Below are 18933 nucleotides of genomic sequence, written 5' to 3' on the forward strand. Positions count from 1 at the left end.
ACTCTCTCTCTCTCTCCATCCATCACTACTCAACTAAATACCACGAACTGAACTGAACTTTACTCAACATCGTAAGACTATCTTTTTACCCCTAGACTTAAAGAAGCTTGGTTTCCATACATATATATTCCACACTTACTTTTATATATAATCATTGCTAACCTGTCTGATTTATCTACATTTATATTACTGTATTGCATAGTTACTAATAAATATTATTAGTTTATAGCAATACTGGACTCCAAAGTGGTTTCTATTTCTGCTGGTTCTTTATCCCCATCACGGGGTACGTGACAATAATCATCTTGAATGTTACGATGAAAATGAAGATTTGGAGGATACAATCACCAAAAGCATTGTACGTATGCAGGCAGCCTATTATCTGCACTCAGTGTCTACACAAATGTTATTCATTTACAGTCAGTTAAAAGAACACGGCAGTGTGCTGGTTGTTCATCCTATCCAACTATGGTAGCGAAACCTATGTGGGAGAGTTTTAAATGTGGAAAAACCATTGCACTGCAATAGTTCCATCATTTGGACCTCAGAATTCTGGGTCCAGTGGTTCAAGCAGTCATCACCAACTGGGGTCTTCACTGTCTGCAACGGACAGCCATGACTTCTCTGTACCTTATCATACCCTTCGCTCTCCACAAAGCATGGCAGAACAGCCTTCTTGTCCATCGGATCTCACTGTTGAGATTACACGCCAAATCTGCTGGAGCTGATTTCATATGCTAAGACAGGCACATCCCTACTTCAGCGAGTTCTGAGGTCCACCGGCTACCCTCACCTGGTTTAGCCTGCCTGCCGAAGCGATGTACCAGGGTGTGGCCACTGTTGCATGCAAACAGCTACTTGGAGTCACACGTGACAGCAGAGTGTCTGGTGGGGACCAAAGGTAAGTGAGCAGCTCCATAATGGACACAACAAGCCCCTTCACCAGAGGTGCTACCCCTCCCTGAACAGCCCATACATGGCAACGTACACTGGATGTATTCGATCGAAAACTATTAGGAACTAATACACATTTTTATAGTATTATGGTAGTTTTGGAAGTGTTCTCATTTGTTCTGTATTTCAGTTATATACATAATTTGTTACACAGTTAAACAGAAGTTTACCTTTTTTCAAAATACCTTTTTAACTATTTCCGTGAAACCAGCTAATAGGGGCAGTCGCTTAATTGGGCAAAAATGTACTGGTCCCAATGTGTCCCCATTAACCCAAATCCACTGTCTATCCAGTCCCCTAGAATGCCTTCTAATAACTTGCTAATACTGATGTCAGACTCACCAGCCTATAATTTCCTGATATATCCTTAAGAGCCTTTCTTGAGCAACATAATGACATTAGTTAGCCTCCAATCCTCTGGCACCTCACCCATGGCTAGGACATTTTAAATATCTCTGGTAGGGTCCTTGCAATTTTTGTACTGACCTCCCAATGTCCAAGGGAACAGCTTGTCAAGCCCTAGGGATCCACGCTAATTTTCCTCAAGACAGCAAACTCCTACTTCTCTGCAACTTGTATAGAGTCCATGATCTCACTGCTATTTTGTCTCAATATAGACTCCATGTCCATCTCCCAAGTAAATACAGATGCAAAAAAAAATCCATTTAAGAACTGTGCCATTTGTTTCGGTTTCATGCATAGATGAACCATTGCTATTTTTTTGCTCTTAGTACTTCTGCAGAAGCCCTTGGAATTGTCCTTTACCTTGTCTGCTAAAACAACCTCATGCCTTCTGATTTCCTTCTTAAATTTCATTTTCACTTTCTCTTTTATTTCTTATACTTATGTACCCCATTTGCTCCTTCACTGCCTACATTTGCTATGCGTCTCCTTTTTCTTTACGGGAGCTTCAACATCTCCTGAAAACCAAGGATCCCCTAAACTTGTTATCTTTGCCTTCTATTCTGACAGGAACATATAAACTCCGTATTGTCAAAATTTCACTTTTGAAGGCCTCCCACTTACAAAGCACACCTTTGCCAGAAAACAGCCTGTTCCAATCCATATTTGCCAAATCCTTTCTGAGACCATCAGAATTGGACTTTCTCCAATTTAAAATCATTAACTTGGTCATTCCTCTCTTATTCTTCAGTTTCACCCTGATAGTCTCAGTATACAAGCTCTCCAGACGGTTCTATCTGAGCACTACCATGACATTTTCCCTGAGATGTAATGCCATCCTCCACCTTTGCTCACGCTTCTTTGCTCGCTATTTTGATTATGTTACTCACTATTTTTGAATATTTGCTTGCCATTTTGAATGTTTTGCACCTTGGCCCCAGAGGAACACTATCTCATTCAGCTGTATCTATATATAGTTTGAATGATAATTACACTTGTTTGATTTTGATTTGATTTAATCCCACCTATACGATCATATCTAAAACAATGGAACCCTGGAACATTGAGCTGCCAGTCCTGCCATTATTGCAATTAAGTCTCATTAATGTTTACAATGTCATAACTCTACATGTTGATCCATATCCTGAGCTCATCCGCCTTTCCTACAACGCTCCTTTCAGAGAAATATACACAACTCAGAACATTAGTCTCATAAACTCAATCTTTCAATTCCTGATCTCCTCGTTTAAGCTGATGCAAGAAAGAACACTATAAGTTTAGACAAAGAATATGCTTAAGATAGAGAAAGACACAGAGCTGTTTAGGGAAGAAATCCTAGAGCTTGGCACTTGGTTCACCAAAATCACTCTACTAGCAGAGAACATGACTACATTCAGATGATCAGCAAATCAAAAACGGAGAAAAACAATGTCTTAGAGGATCAGAGTGACAGAGGACATTACAGGAAGTGAACACTGGCAAAGAATGCCTTCTTTTTAGAAAAATAAACAGTGACAGAACTTTCTGACAAATATAGATCCATTTTTCACAGTTCACACTTTCAGCTATTCTTCCATTTCAAATATTCTCCATCAGTAAAAAGAATTGACTTGCTAGGCTGCAGGCAGTTCCTATCTACTGTCAAAGAGATATTTTCCCTTTATATTCATCAATCACTTTGCTAATGAAACAAGAGACATATCTGAGCCAGGGCCGTTAAATTCAGTCTATCTTTATTACCTCTGCATGAATAGCTTCACAATATCTCAGGGCAACTTTCCAGTACAAACTTCAGATAATAACGTCACTGTGTAAAACACTGGGTAATAACCTTTGACCTTTTATTCCATACTCTTGTATATTCATGCATCTATGCCTTATCTCAGTTACCAGAGGAGTCAAATGACAGTGGGAGCATGCATAAATTGTTTTTTACCCCTGCTGAGAGAGGATATTTCACTTAAATAGCTGACAGCAATTGGATTGAAATCTCAATCAAAAATGACATCAGAATTTTTATCACCAAGTTAACTATCCATGTTATAGAGAGGTACAATAGGTGCTGGCAACTGTAATTAACAATGCATTTTTGCTTTCACCCATGTATAAAGGTTTGCAAGCTCACCTGTAAAACCTATTCTCTAGCCTCTCTTTAATTGTGTTGAGGTCTGTGGGATACGCCACAACTGTACAATACAGAGGATAAGCCTGGAGATCCACAGGTGCCACAAATGGAGCAGCAATATCTGAAAAGAGATTGTGTATGTTTGCATTATTCATAATATACAGTAAGTTACTTAGACTATAATTATCTCACCTTTGTTTAATTTATTGTAAGCCTAGAATAGAGACTGCAATTTTTAAAAAAAAAACTTATCTATACCTTCCTCATGGAGGCATTTCATGCAGATGAGATCAATGTTAGAATTAGATATGAATGAAATGCATGCGCCATATATTAATTCATTTAAGAAAATGGCACTCTGCAAATTATTTTTTAATTATCAGTTCAGCAGCATACTTTTTCACCTGTCCTAATTTCATATGATAGAGCAGGCCACCATTCTATGTCCTCTCTCAGAGTATTCCCAAAGTCCCATTCTCCCACTTACTTTAACTAATTCTCTCTTACATACCAATCAATTCCACTCAATTTTCAAACCCAGCTACAATAGTAGTAATTTACACCAGCTAATTAATTTATCAACTAGCACACCGTTAGGGTCAAAGGAAGAACATGTAAATGCCACAGAACCCAAGATTCAAGATTGTTTATTGTCATTCTTTCATATACAAGTGTCAAGGAGAACTAAAAGATTCAATGCAGCATTAAAAAAAACATTCAGCATAAAAAAACACAATAAATAAATATAAAAGCAATCCTATAAAACACAATGATTAATCTGTATACACAAACTGAATGTATGTGCTGTATATAAAGTGATGCTAGGTGCAGGAGTATCTAAACATAAGGGAACTCTGCCAGGAAATGATAAAGTGACAGAGTGAGTCTTAGCAAGAGGAACTCTTTGAGAGTTCAAGTGGAATACAAAGTCAAGATACCAAGAGCTATGAGGCAGCAATCTAACTGCAACATCACTGACCTTTTAAACTACAGCAGCAGCTCACAGTAATTCAAGATGATGGATTTTACTTTCCCCCCCACCGAGAGCAAATTCAGATATCAACAGAAATTTGGTGTGAATTAGTTCAGTGGGATTGCCTCCAAAATTAAGCCCAACTCTACCCAGCAGGTGGACTGGGTTTCATCTATTTCTAGATGAAACTTCATCAAGCAACAAAGGGTAGCTCCAACTGCACTGGGCACTTACCTCAGGAAAAGCTACTTTAAAGGCAGAAAGGTAGTAAGGATTTAGATTTTGTTTTTCCCCCTTACTCTTACTGCACATTATTTTTAAACAACTGGCAATAGTCAGGATGAAGGAAAGTTAACCTCAGCAAACCTTTGCATTTCGGATGCAGAGCAAACAGTATTAAAGGAGTTTAAACAGCTCCTGCCAATGTCACATAGCTCCGAATTAGTCATCAATGAACCGACGGAAGTTTGAACATAGGAACATAAACAGAGATTAGGTCACTAGGCCCCTTGCACTTGTTTCATTATTTAACAACATCGGAACTGATCTTCTGCCTGCATGTCATGTGATTCCACAGCATCCAAAAATCTTTCAATCTCACTTTTGAGGATATTCAGCACTAAGCTTCCAAAGCACTTTTCAGTAGAGAATTTCAAAAATTCAGGACCCTCCATATGAAAAAAATTCTTTTTTCTGAAAGCCCAACATCTAACTTTGAGACTGCAAACCTTGGATCAAGTTCTCCAGCTTTGAGAATCACGATTCCTACACCTAATCTGCAGAGTCTTATAAGAATTTATAAATTTTAATGTGATTACACCTCACTGTTCTAAATTAAAAGAGAGTACAGAACTGGCCTACTTAATCTCTCATTGTACAGCAAACCCTTCAATAAGCCTGCACATCAATCTGACCGAAGTTAGATGAACTCCCATCTATTGCTAAAATTTTCAATTCAGCAAAATTAGTCAATCTTGTAATACAATGTACAGGGTGTGACTGCCTCCTGGAACAAAAGATCCAAGTGACTTTACTTCTTCTTGCTGACTGAATTAGCAAGGCTCATTAAATCTCAATCGAAATTTCTCAAGATGCAAAACATTACTGAAGATATGGGTGTGGTGCCATGGATCAAGATGGCTTGTTTCAATTCCACACACTGTAGCTGGTAACAAGAGGGTTCTATTTCTTGTACAGGATCTGGCTGATAGCATGAAGACACCAAATTTAACAAATGAGTTGAGTGGGTGAAGGTGGGACTTAAGAACAGGAGGTAGTGAAATTAATTTAAAAATGGATCGAAGCTTCATATTTCAATGGCAGATGTTATTTTTAATTAATTTGTTTTGTTTTATTGCATTAGGACGTACCAAGAGTTGTGAGTTGACCGATCCCAGCATTAATTCTATTACATTCTTCATCTCTCTTTCTGCAGCCCCATTCTCCTTCCTGAGATTTGTACAATTGTACCTTGTGTTCAGCAGCCGTCAATGGAACACTTGACCCTGGCTCAGTGGGGAACACAGCTGAAATACAACACACATTGTAGATCCAACAGAAATTATGTAAATTACTTGATTGAAAAAAACAATTCATATAAAATTATAAACACAAGATATTCTGCAGATGCTGGAAATCCAAAACAACACACACAAAATGCTGGAGGAGTTCAGCAGGTCAGGCACCATCAATGGAAAGGAATAAACAGTTGACATTTCAGGTTGAGACCCTTCTTCAGAACTGGAAAGGAAGGGGAAGTTGTCAGAAGAAAAAGGTGCAGGGAGGGGAAGTAGGACTAGCTAGAAGGTAATAGCTAAAGCCAGGTGGATGGGAAAGATAAAGGGTCGGAGAAGAAGAATCTGATAGGAGAGCAGAGTTGACTATGGGAGAAAGGGAAGGAGGGATAGCAGGGGAGGCGAAGAAAAGAGGTAAGAGGCCAAGGTGGACAAAGAAGAAAAGGGAAAGGGGAGTGAAAAAAATTATCAGGAGAAATCAATGTTCATGCCATCAGATTGGAGGCTAACTAAATAAAATATGAGGTGCTCTTCCACTCTGAACATGGGAAAAGAGGAGGGCATGGACCAACATATTGGAATGGGAATAGGAATGAAAATGGTTGGCCACTAAGGAAATACTGCTTTTGGTGGATGGAGTGGAGGTTCTCAACAATGCGGTCTCCCAATTTAAGTCATGTCTCACTAACGTAGAAGAAACCACACCCGATACAATAGATGACCCCCAACAGGTTTGCAGGTGAAGCACTGCCCCACCTGGAAGGACTGCTTGGGGTCCTGAATGGAGGTGAGGGAAGAGGCGAATGGGCAGACATAGCATTTCTGTCACTTGCACGGATATGTGCCAAGAGGGAGATTAATGCAGAGGGACAAAGAGACAAGAGAATCACAGAGGAAGCGATCCCTGCAGAAAATGGACTGTGAGCGGGAGGTAAAGATATGTTTAGTGGTAGGATCCTACTGAAGGTAGTACAAGTTGTAGCGAATGTGTTGGATGCAGATGCTCATGGGATGATAGGCGAGGACAAAAGTAACTCTATACCTGTTAAGGCTGCGAGATGATGCTCCCTTAATCATGTGTAAAACAAGGGTGAGCGTACAAGTCCGGGAAATGTGGGAGATGTGAATGAGGGCAGCATCATCAATATTATGGAGGGGAAACTCTGTTTCCTTGCAGGAAGAGGACATCCCATCTCTAATGCACTGGAAAGGAAAGACTCAATCCTGGGAACAAATCTAGTGAAGATGAAGGAACTGAGAAAAGGGAATAGCATTCTCACAGGAGAAAGGGTAAGAAGAGATATAGTTAAGATAGCCATAAGAATCAGTAGATTTATAAAATATGTCAGCAGACAGTTTGTATCCAGATATGGAGACAGAAGAGATTGAGAAAGGGGAGAGAGGTGTCAAAAATGGACTGCAAATTTAAGAGCAGGGTGGAAAGTTGGAGGCAAAGTTGATAAAATTGATGAGCTCAGCTTGGGTACATGAAACAGAAACAATGCAGCCATCACTGTAGTGCAGGAAGAGTTGGGGAGCACCATCAGTAAAGGCTTGGGACATGGGATGTTCCACATAGCCAGTGAAAAGGCAGGCATAGTTGGGGCCCATGCAGGTGCTCATGGCTGCCCCTTTAGTTTGGAGAATGTGGGAGCAGTCAAAAGAGAAATTATTGAGGGTGAGGACCAGTTCTACCAGACAGAAGAGGGTGGTGGGGGGAACTGGTTGGGTCTTTTTTTTTGATAAAGAAGTGGAGAGATTTAAGGCCTTCTTGATTAAGGATACAAGTGTACAGGGACTGGATATCCATGTTGAAAATGAGGTGGTTAGGGCCAGGGAATTGAAAGTTGTTTAAGAGATTGAGAGCAGGTGAAGTGTCAAAGATGCAAGTGGGTAGGGACTGAACCAAGGGAGATAGAATGGAGTTGAGATATGCGGACATAAGTTCAGTGGGGCAGAATCAGGCAGCGACAATGGGCCTACGCACACAGTCAGGTTTGTAGATCTTGAGTAGGAGGCAGAAACGAGTGGTGCAGGGTAAGGGAATTATACGTTGGTTGACAGGGGATGGGAATTCTCCAGAGTTGATGAGGTTAGTGACAGTATCAGAGACAATTTTTCTGATGGTCCGGTGAGGGGTCCTTTTCAAGGGGGCAAGTAGGAGGAAGTGTCAGAGTTGCCACCTCGCCTCAGCAAGGTAGAGGTCAGTCTGCCACACAACAACGGGGCCTGTTCAATAATTCAAGATTAAAAAAACTTATACCCAATGTATAGCTACCTAAAAAGTTATTAAGTGAAAAGTACATAATTTTAAGAGTTTTCTCAGGCAATCTCTCAATTTGCACTTTTTCATTTCATGACTGTTTTGGTATCCTTTAAATCCTTTTTTCTCATTTGTGCTTATATTTTCAACATGGAGTTCAAAGCTGGGAAATGAATGTTTTCATTGGATCTTCCTATGTGTTGCAAAAATGGTATTTGGGTTGTGGCCCACATCTCTGCAACAAAATTTCAGCAGCATCTGAGAATCCTGAAGGGATGCTGTGAGTTTTTTTTCAGTGGGACTGAGCCAGATTTGAGAACTGGAGTTTTGGGGGAGGGGCAGGCAGCTAAAAAATACAGATCAAAGCCCAGGATCCAGAAACAACGTTAGAAAAATAAAGACCATAAGATATAGGAGCATAAGTAGACCATATGGCCCATCTAGTCTGCTCCAACATTCCATCATGGCTGAGCAGCCAAGGTATAAGATTTTCCATCAAAGATCAGGGCCAGAGATTTTAAGGGATGCCTTCATTTGGAATCACGAATAGAGGGGTGCAGATACAATGGACTGAAATTCATTGATGTTCAGGGTCTGGGATTAATATCAACAATCAGCCTAAGTGGCCACTGTGAGGTAGAGAAGGCTGATAGATTATGGAGATTCCATATTTTTGGGCTGAGGCCACAGGCAAATTGAAGAGTTGAAGTGAAGTAGATGTGGACAGAGGAATGTCATGTCCCATAAGAAATCTGAGGGTCCAATCAACGTAGGGACAACAAGGTATCAGCATTGCAAAGAGTTGTTGGAGGATTGAGGCAATTCAGGAGACATTAGAGAGTCAAGCACAAACACTGCAAGTTTGGAAGTAAGACTGGGGGGCTGGATGAGTTTTGAAGGTTCAAAGAGAAGGTATTTTGATACTGATCTTGGCCTACTTTAGTAAAACTTGCTTGTCTCTGGAATGACCAACAATGACAACTAACAGGTCTAAATTTTTCAAAGAAAACATCAACATATCAGTCGCACAAGGGCGACACACTCACATGAATTTCTAGATTGATACAAAGTGGCTAATAAACGGTCAGCTGTAGCTTCAGCAAAAGTCAGTGCTTAGTCACATGACTCCAAAATTATGTGTCATTTAAGTTTTAGGTTTTAAAATGTGCAAAACAATATATAATTTTAATATCGCAAAATTTTAATATAATTTGTCTAATTTTGTATTATATCACTTTAGAAATGAATCCTGGTTTATCATTCACATCTACTAAGATAGCAATAATACTTTGATGGCAGTAAATACCGAAGTTTGTTAGGAAGTGATGGAGGAATGAAAAGGGTGGCTTTTACACTTGATTATCAAAATGTCAGGATGCAGGCATTATTATCTCTGCTTGCACCCAGAGAAAGGAGGTCAGAGCTGTAGGCATGGAAAGTGAAAGCAGCAGACAAGTGAGAGAAACATGCCACACAAGCACCAGGGTTACAGCCCACAACTTTGCAACGGTGATGCAATGATTGTTCATCCTATACAAAATGAAAGCTGAAATTGAAAGTTGTGTTTCTCAGTATGAATATGACAATGAGATTTTAAAGTCATTACAATATCCCATTTTAAATATTTGTGCATTATCAAATAGCTTTGGGACTGAAATTATCAACTGTCAAACTGAGCAATCCTACACAGTATCAAATCCAAACGTGACATTTTAGGAGAACGAAAAACTGAGAATTGAGTAAAACTTCAGCGGAGACAAAAAGATAAATATACCCTGTAGAAATTCTAATTTTGTTTAAAACATTGTCGAAGAAATTAACAAGGACCTTCCTCCCCTCTCCCACTCACCAAAAGAAATTCTTAATGGTGACATTCCAGCAATTATTGAAGCAGCATTATCAAATTACTACTCTAGGACAAAATTTAATATAACAAATGGATATACAGTGGCATGCAAAAGTTTGGGCACCCCTGCAAAATTTCTGTTACTGTGAATAGTTAAGTAAGTAGAAGATGAACTGATCTCCAAAAGTCATAAAGTTAAAGATGAAACATTCTTTTCATCATTTTAAGCAAGATCATTGTATTATTTTTGTTTCATACAAATTTAGAATGAAAAAAAGGAAAGGAGAACCATGCAAAAGTTTGGGCACCCCAAGAGATTTGAGCTCTCAGATAACTTTTACCAAGGTCTCAGACTTTGATTAGCTTGTTAGGGCTATGGCTTGTTCACAATCATCATTAGGAAAGGCCAGGTGATGCAAATTTCAAAGCTTTATAAATACCCTGACCCCTCTAAAACTTTGTCCCAACAATCAGCAGCCATGGGCTCCTCTAAGCAGCTGCCTAGCACTCTGAAAATTGAAATAAATGATGCCCATAAAGCAGGAGAAGGCTATAAGAAGACAGCACAGCGTTTTCCGTAGCTGTTTCCTCAGTTCGTAATGTAATTAAGAAATGGCAGTTAACAGGAGCAGTGAGGTCTAAAAGACCAAGAAAACTTTCCAAGAGAACTGCTCGTAGGATTGCTAGAAAGGCAAAACAAAACCCCCGTTTGATTACAAAAGACCTTCAGGAAGATTTAGCAGACTCTGGAGTGGTGGTGCACTGTTCTACTGTGCAGCGACACCTGAACAAATATGACCTTCATGGAAGAGTCATCAGAAGGAAACTTTTCCTGCATCCTCACCACAAAATTCAGCGTCAGAAGTTTGCAAAGGAACATCTAAACAAGCCTGATGCTTTTTGGAAACAAGTCCTGTAGACTGATAAAGTTAAAATAGAACTTTTTGGCCGCAATGAGCAAAAGTATGTTTGGAGAAAAAAGGGTGCAGAATTTCATGAAAAGAACACCTCTCCAACTGTTAAGCATGGGGGCGGATCGATCATACTTTGGGCTTGTGTTGCAGCCAGTGGCACGGGGAACATTTCACTGGTAGAGGGAAGAATTAATTCAATTAAATACCAGCAAATTCTGGAAGCAAGTATCACACCGTCTGTAAAAAAAGCTGAAGGAGAAAAGAGGATGGCTTCTACAACAGGATAATGATCCTATTAACACACCTCAAAATCCACAATGGACTACCTCAAGAGGCGCCAGCTGAAGATTTTACCATGGCCCTCACAGTCCCCCGAATCAAAGAGCATCGAAAGTCTGTGGATAGACCTCAGAAAAGCAGTGCATGCAAGACAGCCCAAGAATCTCACAGAAGTAGACGCCTTTTGCAAGGAAGAATGGTCAAAAATCCCCCAAACAAGAATTTAAAGACTCTTAGCTGGCTACAGAAAGCATTTACAAGCTGTGATACTTGCCAAAGGGGGTGTTACTAAATACTAACCAGGCAAGGTGCCCAAACTTTTGCTTTGGGCCCTTTTCCTTTTTTGTTATTTTGAAACTGTAAAAGATGGAAATATAAAAGTAATCTTGCTTAAAATATTAAAGAAATGTGTATCTTCAACTTTATGCCTTTTGGAAATCAGGTCATCTTTTACTCGCTTAGCTATTCACTGTAACAGAAATTTTGACCAGGGCTGCCCAAACTTTGCATGCCACTGTATACGATTAATTTTACAACATGCTAAATATGAAAATGTGTGTCCTAGTTACTATTCAAAGAAAATTATTTGTTTCAATCAGATAACTAACAGATCATTTCACATTTGAAATTTACCGCATATTTCAAAAGAACATTTCCAAATTAATGCAGTTGTTCTACTGCCAAGTAAATGGGTCCTGAGAGGAGTTGAGGAGTGTCAGGGAAGAGAAGTGCTGAGATATGACCTGCTCAGTTGAACAAATTGCTGAGGAACTGAATTTAAATATTCATGCTAGTGATTAATAGATCATATTAAGACAGCAGCAAACTTTATCAAAAGTTAATATCAATCATTCCTCTCAAAAACAACATCTTAAGGAATGGCAGCTTTTTCACTGTGCTTTGTATATATATATATATATATATATATGCCTTCCTTCCCCACCCTCACCCCATAAATCTTGCCTCAAGATTCACCCAAACATGCATGTGCAAATAATATCCTGTTGTACTTATCTAAAAATAACAACATTTAGAAACCTTCCTTTGTAAAACCTTTTTTTTTGAAAAGTGTGGGAAAAGGTCATGTCGCAAAAACACCCACATTCAGACCACATTTTGCAGAAAATCTACTCCACATTCAATCTACAGAAGATAATTAAAAACAATACAGTTCTATTTCTGCCCATTTCCTCAACTAATGACTTAAAAGAAACAAACCTGCTTCATACTTGCTCCCGATGCAGCAATGAACCCCATTATAAGAATAGCAGTTTATGATTGAGATAATCTGGTACCAATCTACACATCATATTTTAACAGGTGTTGATTACTTACTCAGATCATGTTACACAAAAAAAATCTAACTCTAGCTTTCACACAGGAATTGCAATTAACTTTCATTTCCTTGTTTATCGATCGCCAAAGAATGCAATACATTTTTACATTGTATTATAAAACACATCTTTCCCACAGAACAAGAAACATTATTTTGAGTGTTTTTTTAAATTCCAATTCTATTTACTCATGAATACTTACAAATTTGCTAAACAACAAATCTAATGCTCAACTGTTACTTGTGTATAACCACTTCTATAACCACAATTTGAGTAAAATTAGTAAAATACTTTGCATATTACATTAACCGCAACCCTAAAAGATACAGTTAAGTAAAACTTATACATTATTATGAGGGACTATGTGAGGGATTGTGGCTTTTCTTTTGATTCAATTCACAGTGAATGTTCATTACCATGCATTTTAACATTCAGAAATTGAAGATCAAAGAAAACAAATGAATGGACACATACAATAGACACAAAATCTGGATGAACTCAGCGGGCCAGGTAGCATCTGGTCAGCTGAGCTCCAGCAGTACTTTGTGTATTATTGCTGAATGGACACATACATAATTAAGACAAAAAAAAATACTATTTTGGCCACAAATTAAACTTACCATTCACTTCCATAATCAATACACCTAATATCTGATATTTTAAAGATTGGAAGGTGCAGTTACGGCAAAAGTATACTTTCTCTCTTTTATGTTTTGTTTGTACATACCATCAGGAGGTATTACTTCCATATCCCAAGGACTCATCTTCTCAGTGTCACCATTATCCCAACTAGAAGTAAAAAGACAAAAAGTATGCACAGATTATTATTCACGGATCCTTTACTGAAATCTTGACTCAGAATGAATTTCAAATACACGTTTTCTCCTTTAAAGCAGATGTGACTTTTTAGAAAGCACAGTTCATCAGTTCTTCACAGCACACAAATTTCAAAAATCGTCTACCTCGAAAAAATATTTAAGAAGAAAATCTCGTGTCTTCCCTTAAGTGTAGCATATTATTCAGTCATAGATGTCTGAAGGAGAAATGATGAGATGCAGTGATGGTAAAAGAAAGGAAAAAAGGGTGATGGGAGGGAGAGGGACAAGAGAGGAGGGAACTGCAGCCAAGGACTTTGGATTTGCTCCTAGAGCATTTTGATGGTAATTATTCAGGGAACAGTTAGCAGCTATTATAATAGACCATGGTTGTATGAAAAAAAGGTCATAGAAAGACCAAGTGGCTTCTTAATTTTAGTGTAATTTTATTACTTTACTACCTACTTTATGTCAGTCAGTTTATGTTCAGCATACAGTGCTGATCATCTTACCAGACATTGTAACACTGAAAGAGACTGTCAGGATATTCTGGTTGCAGGGGCTCTTGACTTTCAATTGTTCCAAACCACCATGCATCATCAATCACCGACCGAAAACGATCACCTATTACAGAAACAAATACATTCATATTTTGTTGACAAACCTCATCAAAGTAAAAGTACTAAAACAATTACCAAAAAAGTGCCATGCAATGAATATTTTGCAAACTCCTGCAGTAATCTCATAATTCTGACACAATATCATTCAGTCTTCCAAAATTTGTATGGTCTTTCTTGACTCTATAATACACTAGTTAAATTTCAATAACAACTTTTAAACTCAACCATGTTATAAACTATTATTTATAGGAATGATGAAAATCTCATTCCATTGTTGACTGAATATGGGAATGCAGGTTCAGAAATTCTAGTGCATCCAATGCTTGTCATAGATGGTCATATCACCAATGATCCAAAAATTGTTTTGAAAATGGATCTGCTGCTACAAACATTAGTTGCAATTGGTACTGAAAATCAGAAGGTCTATCCAGAGTCAGAGCCAATTTTCTGAGATGTTGGTGGGGAGGGGAAATGAACACCATATCTGAAGCTCACGTGAGAAACTGGAGGATATATTATGCTGTAGTAAAGGAATAGAAGTTAAATTTGAGTCTTCATCAAATGGAGTTTCAACATAGCCCCACAAATGTGCTGTGAAGATTGTTCCGGATATGCACGATTCAGGGCCACAAACAGTCCTTCCAGGTGAGGGAACACTTCACCTGCAAATACATCAAAATAATCTACTGTTCCAGTAGATTAATCTAGTGTTCCAGTGCAGCCTTCTGTACATTTGTGGGACCCGACATAGAATGGGGGACTGCCCTGTTGTGTATCTTCGCTTGCTCTGCAACTGGGACGATTTCCTCATGGCCAACTATTTTAATTCCACTCACTATTCCCACATGTTGATCCATGGCTGCTCTACTGCCACAACAAGGCCACTTTCAGGTTGGAGGAGCAACACCTTACATTCCATTTGGATAGCCTCCAATCTGAGAGTATAAGCATCAAATTCTCTGACTTCCAATAATTTCCCTACCCTCCCCTCCCCATCTCTCCTTTTCCATTCCCCATTCTGCCTCCCCTCTTACCCCTTCTCTTTTCCTCAAATGCCTCTGTCACCTCCCTCTGGTGATCCTCCTCTTTCCCTTTCTCCCATGGTCCACTCTCCTCTCCTATCAGATTGCGTCTTCTTCAGCCTGCCACCTTTCTCAGCTTCTCACTTCATCACCTCCACCCACATACCTTCCCCTTCACCTGGCTTTGCCTATCACCTTCCAGCTTGTACTCCTTCCCCTCTCTCCACCTTCTTATTCTGGTGTCTTCCCTCTTCCTTTCCAGTCTTGATAAAGGGACTTTGTCTGAAACATCGACTGTTTATTCCTCTCCACAGATGCTGCCTAACCTGCTGAGTTCCTCCAGTAGTTTGTGTGCATGTTTTTTCCTGATATAACTTGGTTTACTCCCTTTGCAATAATTGAAAGGGAGCTTTACATGGTCCGATGGCAGTATCCATTGTGTAACTACCACTAAAACCGGGGCAATGCACAAGAATGCTGGCAGAACTCAGCAGATCAGGTAGAGGCTATGCAGTGGAAACAGATAGTTGAAGCTTCAGGTCCAGATGAAGGGCCTGGACCCGAGACATCAACTAACCACTTCCCTCCATAGATGCTGCCTGACTCATCGAGTTCCTCTAGCATCTTGTGTGTTGCTCCAGATTTTAACATCTGCAGTCTCTTGTGTTGTCACTAGAATTACCTAACTGAACATTCACAGCAGTGTAACTGTAACATGTCAAGATTGTTCTTCATTCTGGAGGGAGGGAAAGAAAATCACTGTTCAGTGGTGTAGAAAAATGCAGCGCTGTTTACAAATTCCCAGGCATACAGTATGTCATTGCTTTATATTGGCAAATATAGAGTACAAAGTACAATATGATTCAAGAACACCACCAATCACATTCTTAACACATTTACTATGCTCAGTAGGTTAAATGAGATGGAATAATTTGAATTTTCAGTCACTTTCACAGGGTTATCATTCAGAAAGAAAACCAGAGGAATGACAAATGAAAATACAGAGCTTGATTTGCCTGGCAGGTGTTGAGGGACACAGAAGTTAGCACAATATTGCTCCACTTCAGGTTAAGATACTTTTAAACCATACAGTATGGCTTATTTTGGAATATGTAGGCCTTAGTTTGTGCTACTACAGTCAAAACAGAAATAATGAGAATCCAAGACCAAGTGGGACACTGATAAACCCGGTTCCCTTACTCACCAACTTTCCATTGTCGAGATTTTGTTTCATCAAACTGTTGTCTGAGTACAAGGAAGTCAATAACATCTGGCATATCGTGATATCTACAGTCAAAATAAAAACTACATCATTAAAAGAAAAACCCATGATTTTTGACAATATACAAAGAAAATTCAAATCTTTTTGAAGATATTTAAAATACCAGAAATAAAGTTGGATAAGGGACTATGTAATGTTATTGTAATTTTAAACAGGTTCTATATTTTCATATAAAGTGTTATTTGGAAATTATGTAGCAAATGCAGAAGTTGACATTATTAATTATAAATAAGTTATAACCAATTTCCAGTGAACTAGATTGCCCTTGTTCAATATAACCCATTTTCTAACAATTAATTGTATCTCACTTTATTTCTTTCCAGATTTATATTTTCATTTAATTCACAAAGGCAACATGTACATTATTCTTTAGTATGTCTCTTCCAGAATGAAAGTAATAAAAGTTAAAAATGGATTCCATTGGGTGCCCAATGAATGCAAGTAAAGGCCTCATTAATATAAATGTTGGGAACTCATGGTGCAGTTTTGATATAGCAAAGACATAAAGCTGAATTACCAAAAGAAACACAGAAATGCCAAGCTTTTGTTTCCTTGTGGGTCAGTGAATGAGTGCGGGAACACTCTACAAACTTATCCTAGGTCTCTCCTGCCTGGTTTTTCCTTTTATTTTCCCTGACCAAATTGAACCCTTAATGTCCACTTCCTTCACAACGTGGCTTATACCGGACCAGATCTGCAGGTATGGTGTCTGGCCAGTGAAATTCCACTGTCCCTCTCAGCCATCTAGATATTCCTACTGGATCTGAACAGGAATCCAACTTGAACACCAAAATAAGGCCTGGAAATTCAAAATCTAGATCTTGTGCAGGAGACAACATGGACACTTTCCTCTCCCTATATTCTTTCCCTGAATTCAAGTCAAAGCGTATATATCACCCGTGTCTAAAAGAATTTATTTCCACCAATAGCACTTCTAAGCCCACAGAGTAAAAGCATATTTAGTCAGATTTCATGTTACTGGCTCCCCTGTTTATTTATTCATTTTATTGAGATACAGTGCAGAATAGGCCCCTCCTGCCCTTCAAGCCATGCTGCCCAGTAATCCCCCAGTTTAATCTTAACCTAGTCACCGGACAATTTACAACGACCAAATAACCTACCAACAGGGACGCCTTTGAACTGTGAGAGGAACCCAGAGCACCCAGACAAATCCACGCGGTCACAGGGAGAAGGTACAAATTCCTTATAAGCAGCGGCGGAAAATGAACCGTTGCTGGTACTGTAAAGTGTCATGTAACTGTTACACTATGATGCCGCCCTATCAAATGTTGCCAGGTACATACAAACATCAATTTATAAAAGTGTAATTATTATATTTTACTCTAACAAATGCCTTCTTACTTCATAGAAAATGACCCTCCAGTCAATTTGCCAGTGTCTGGGTCAAGGAATGCCAGTTTGAGGCAGCAGAGAGATGGAGGTCCCACTTCATATTTGATCCCAACAATTTTCACTAGTTCTTGCTCCTGAAAAAATAAAATATATTCCAAGTTGTACTTATCATGAATCTGGTGGTATCTACTTACTAGATGATCATGCATAATTTTAGAATCACAAAGGCAGCAAGTGTTTTGCAAACAAGGGAAGATGCTTCAGGAAGGAGCAAACTTCAAGAAGTTGAGCACATGGTTCACATGTGTCCACATGGTTGAAGCAGGATAGGCTACTGATGACACTTAACTTCTAAGAACTTGAACCTCAAAGCTGCTTATATACCACATGCTCCTACCTACATCAGGGTGTTGAGGTGAGAGGATTGAGAGCTTCAGGTTCCTGGAGTGAATATCACCAAAAGCCTGCAAAGATCTAACCATATAGACACCACAGACAAGAAACCTCAACAAACACCCCTACTTCCTCAGGAGACTAAAGAAATCTTATATGTCCCTGTTGACTCTCAGCAATTTTGATCGATGCACCAGACAGTATTCTATACGGATGCATCAAGGCTTGGTAAGACACGTGTCCACAAGAGACTGCAGGGAGATGCAGACACAGCTCAGCACATCATGGGAAGCAGCTTCCCCTCCATGGTATCTCTCTACACTTCTCGCTGCCTCCGTAAAGCAGCCAGCATTATCAAAGACAACACCCACCCCAGTTATTCTCTCTTCCACTGGGCGGAAGATACAAAGGCCTGAAGCTCAAGGACTGCATCGACTCCACTGTTATAAGACTATTGAATGGTTCTCTGGTACAATAAGATGGAATCTTCCTCATCATAATCTTGCACCTTATTGTTTATCTGCATTGCACTTTCTCTGTATGCGTTACAGTTCATTTTACGTCCTCTTATAGTTTTACTTTGTTCTACTGTACCTCAATGCACTGTGTAATGACTTGACCTGTATGAACAACTGTATCTCCCTACATGAGACAATAATAAAACATTTCCCAATTTCAGTGGAAAGCACTGTAAATTCTCTAAAGGCAGAAAGGAAACATTCATAGCACAAGTAGTTACTTTTTCATTGATTGGTACCTGCAGCATATAGAAGTCCACTTACATGTTTAAGGAGACCAGATAATGCCCAATAAGAAATTCTAAAAAGTAGATCAATTGTATGTC

At 39.1% G+C, this 18933-nt stretch overlaps 1 protein-coding gene across 3 annotated transcripts in view; it reads right to left on the bottom strand.

The window, feature by feature from the left end:
- Positions 1–18933, bottom strand: part of phip (pleckstrin homology domain interacting protein) — a 198864-nt gene that overhangs the window by 26777 nt on the left and 153154 nt on the right. For all 3 annotated transcript variants that reach the window (XM_063040327.1, XM_063040329.1, XM_063040326.1), the window contains exons 26-31: positions 17706–17830; positions 16266–16348; positions 13932–14043; positions 13332–13393; positions 5825–5980; positions 3482–3602 (exon numbers count right to left, since the gene is read on the bottom strand). In XM_063040327.1, the coding sequence (XP_062896397.1) occupies positions 3482–3602; positions 5825–5980; positions 13332–13393; positions 13932–14043; positions 16266–16348; positions 17706–17830 (659 nt within the window). The remainder of the gene's footprint in view (positions 1–3481; positions 3603–5824; positions 5981–13331; positions 13394–13931; positions 14044–16265; positions 16349–17705; positions 17831–18933) is intronic.

This window comes from Mobula hypostoma, chromosome 2 (genome assembly GCF_963921235.1).
Source record: "Mobula hypostoma chromosome 2, sMobHyp1.1, whole genome shotgun sequence".
In the NCBI taxonomy this organism is placed as follows: Eukaryota; Metazoa; Chordata; class Chondrichthyes; order Myliobatiformes; family Myliobatidae; genus Mobula; species Mobula hypostoma.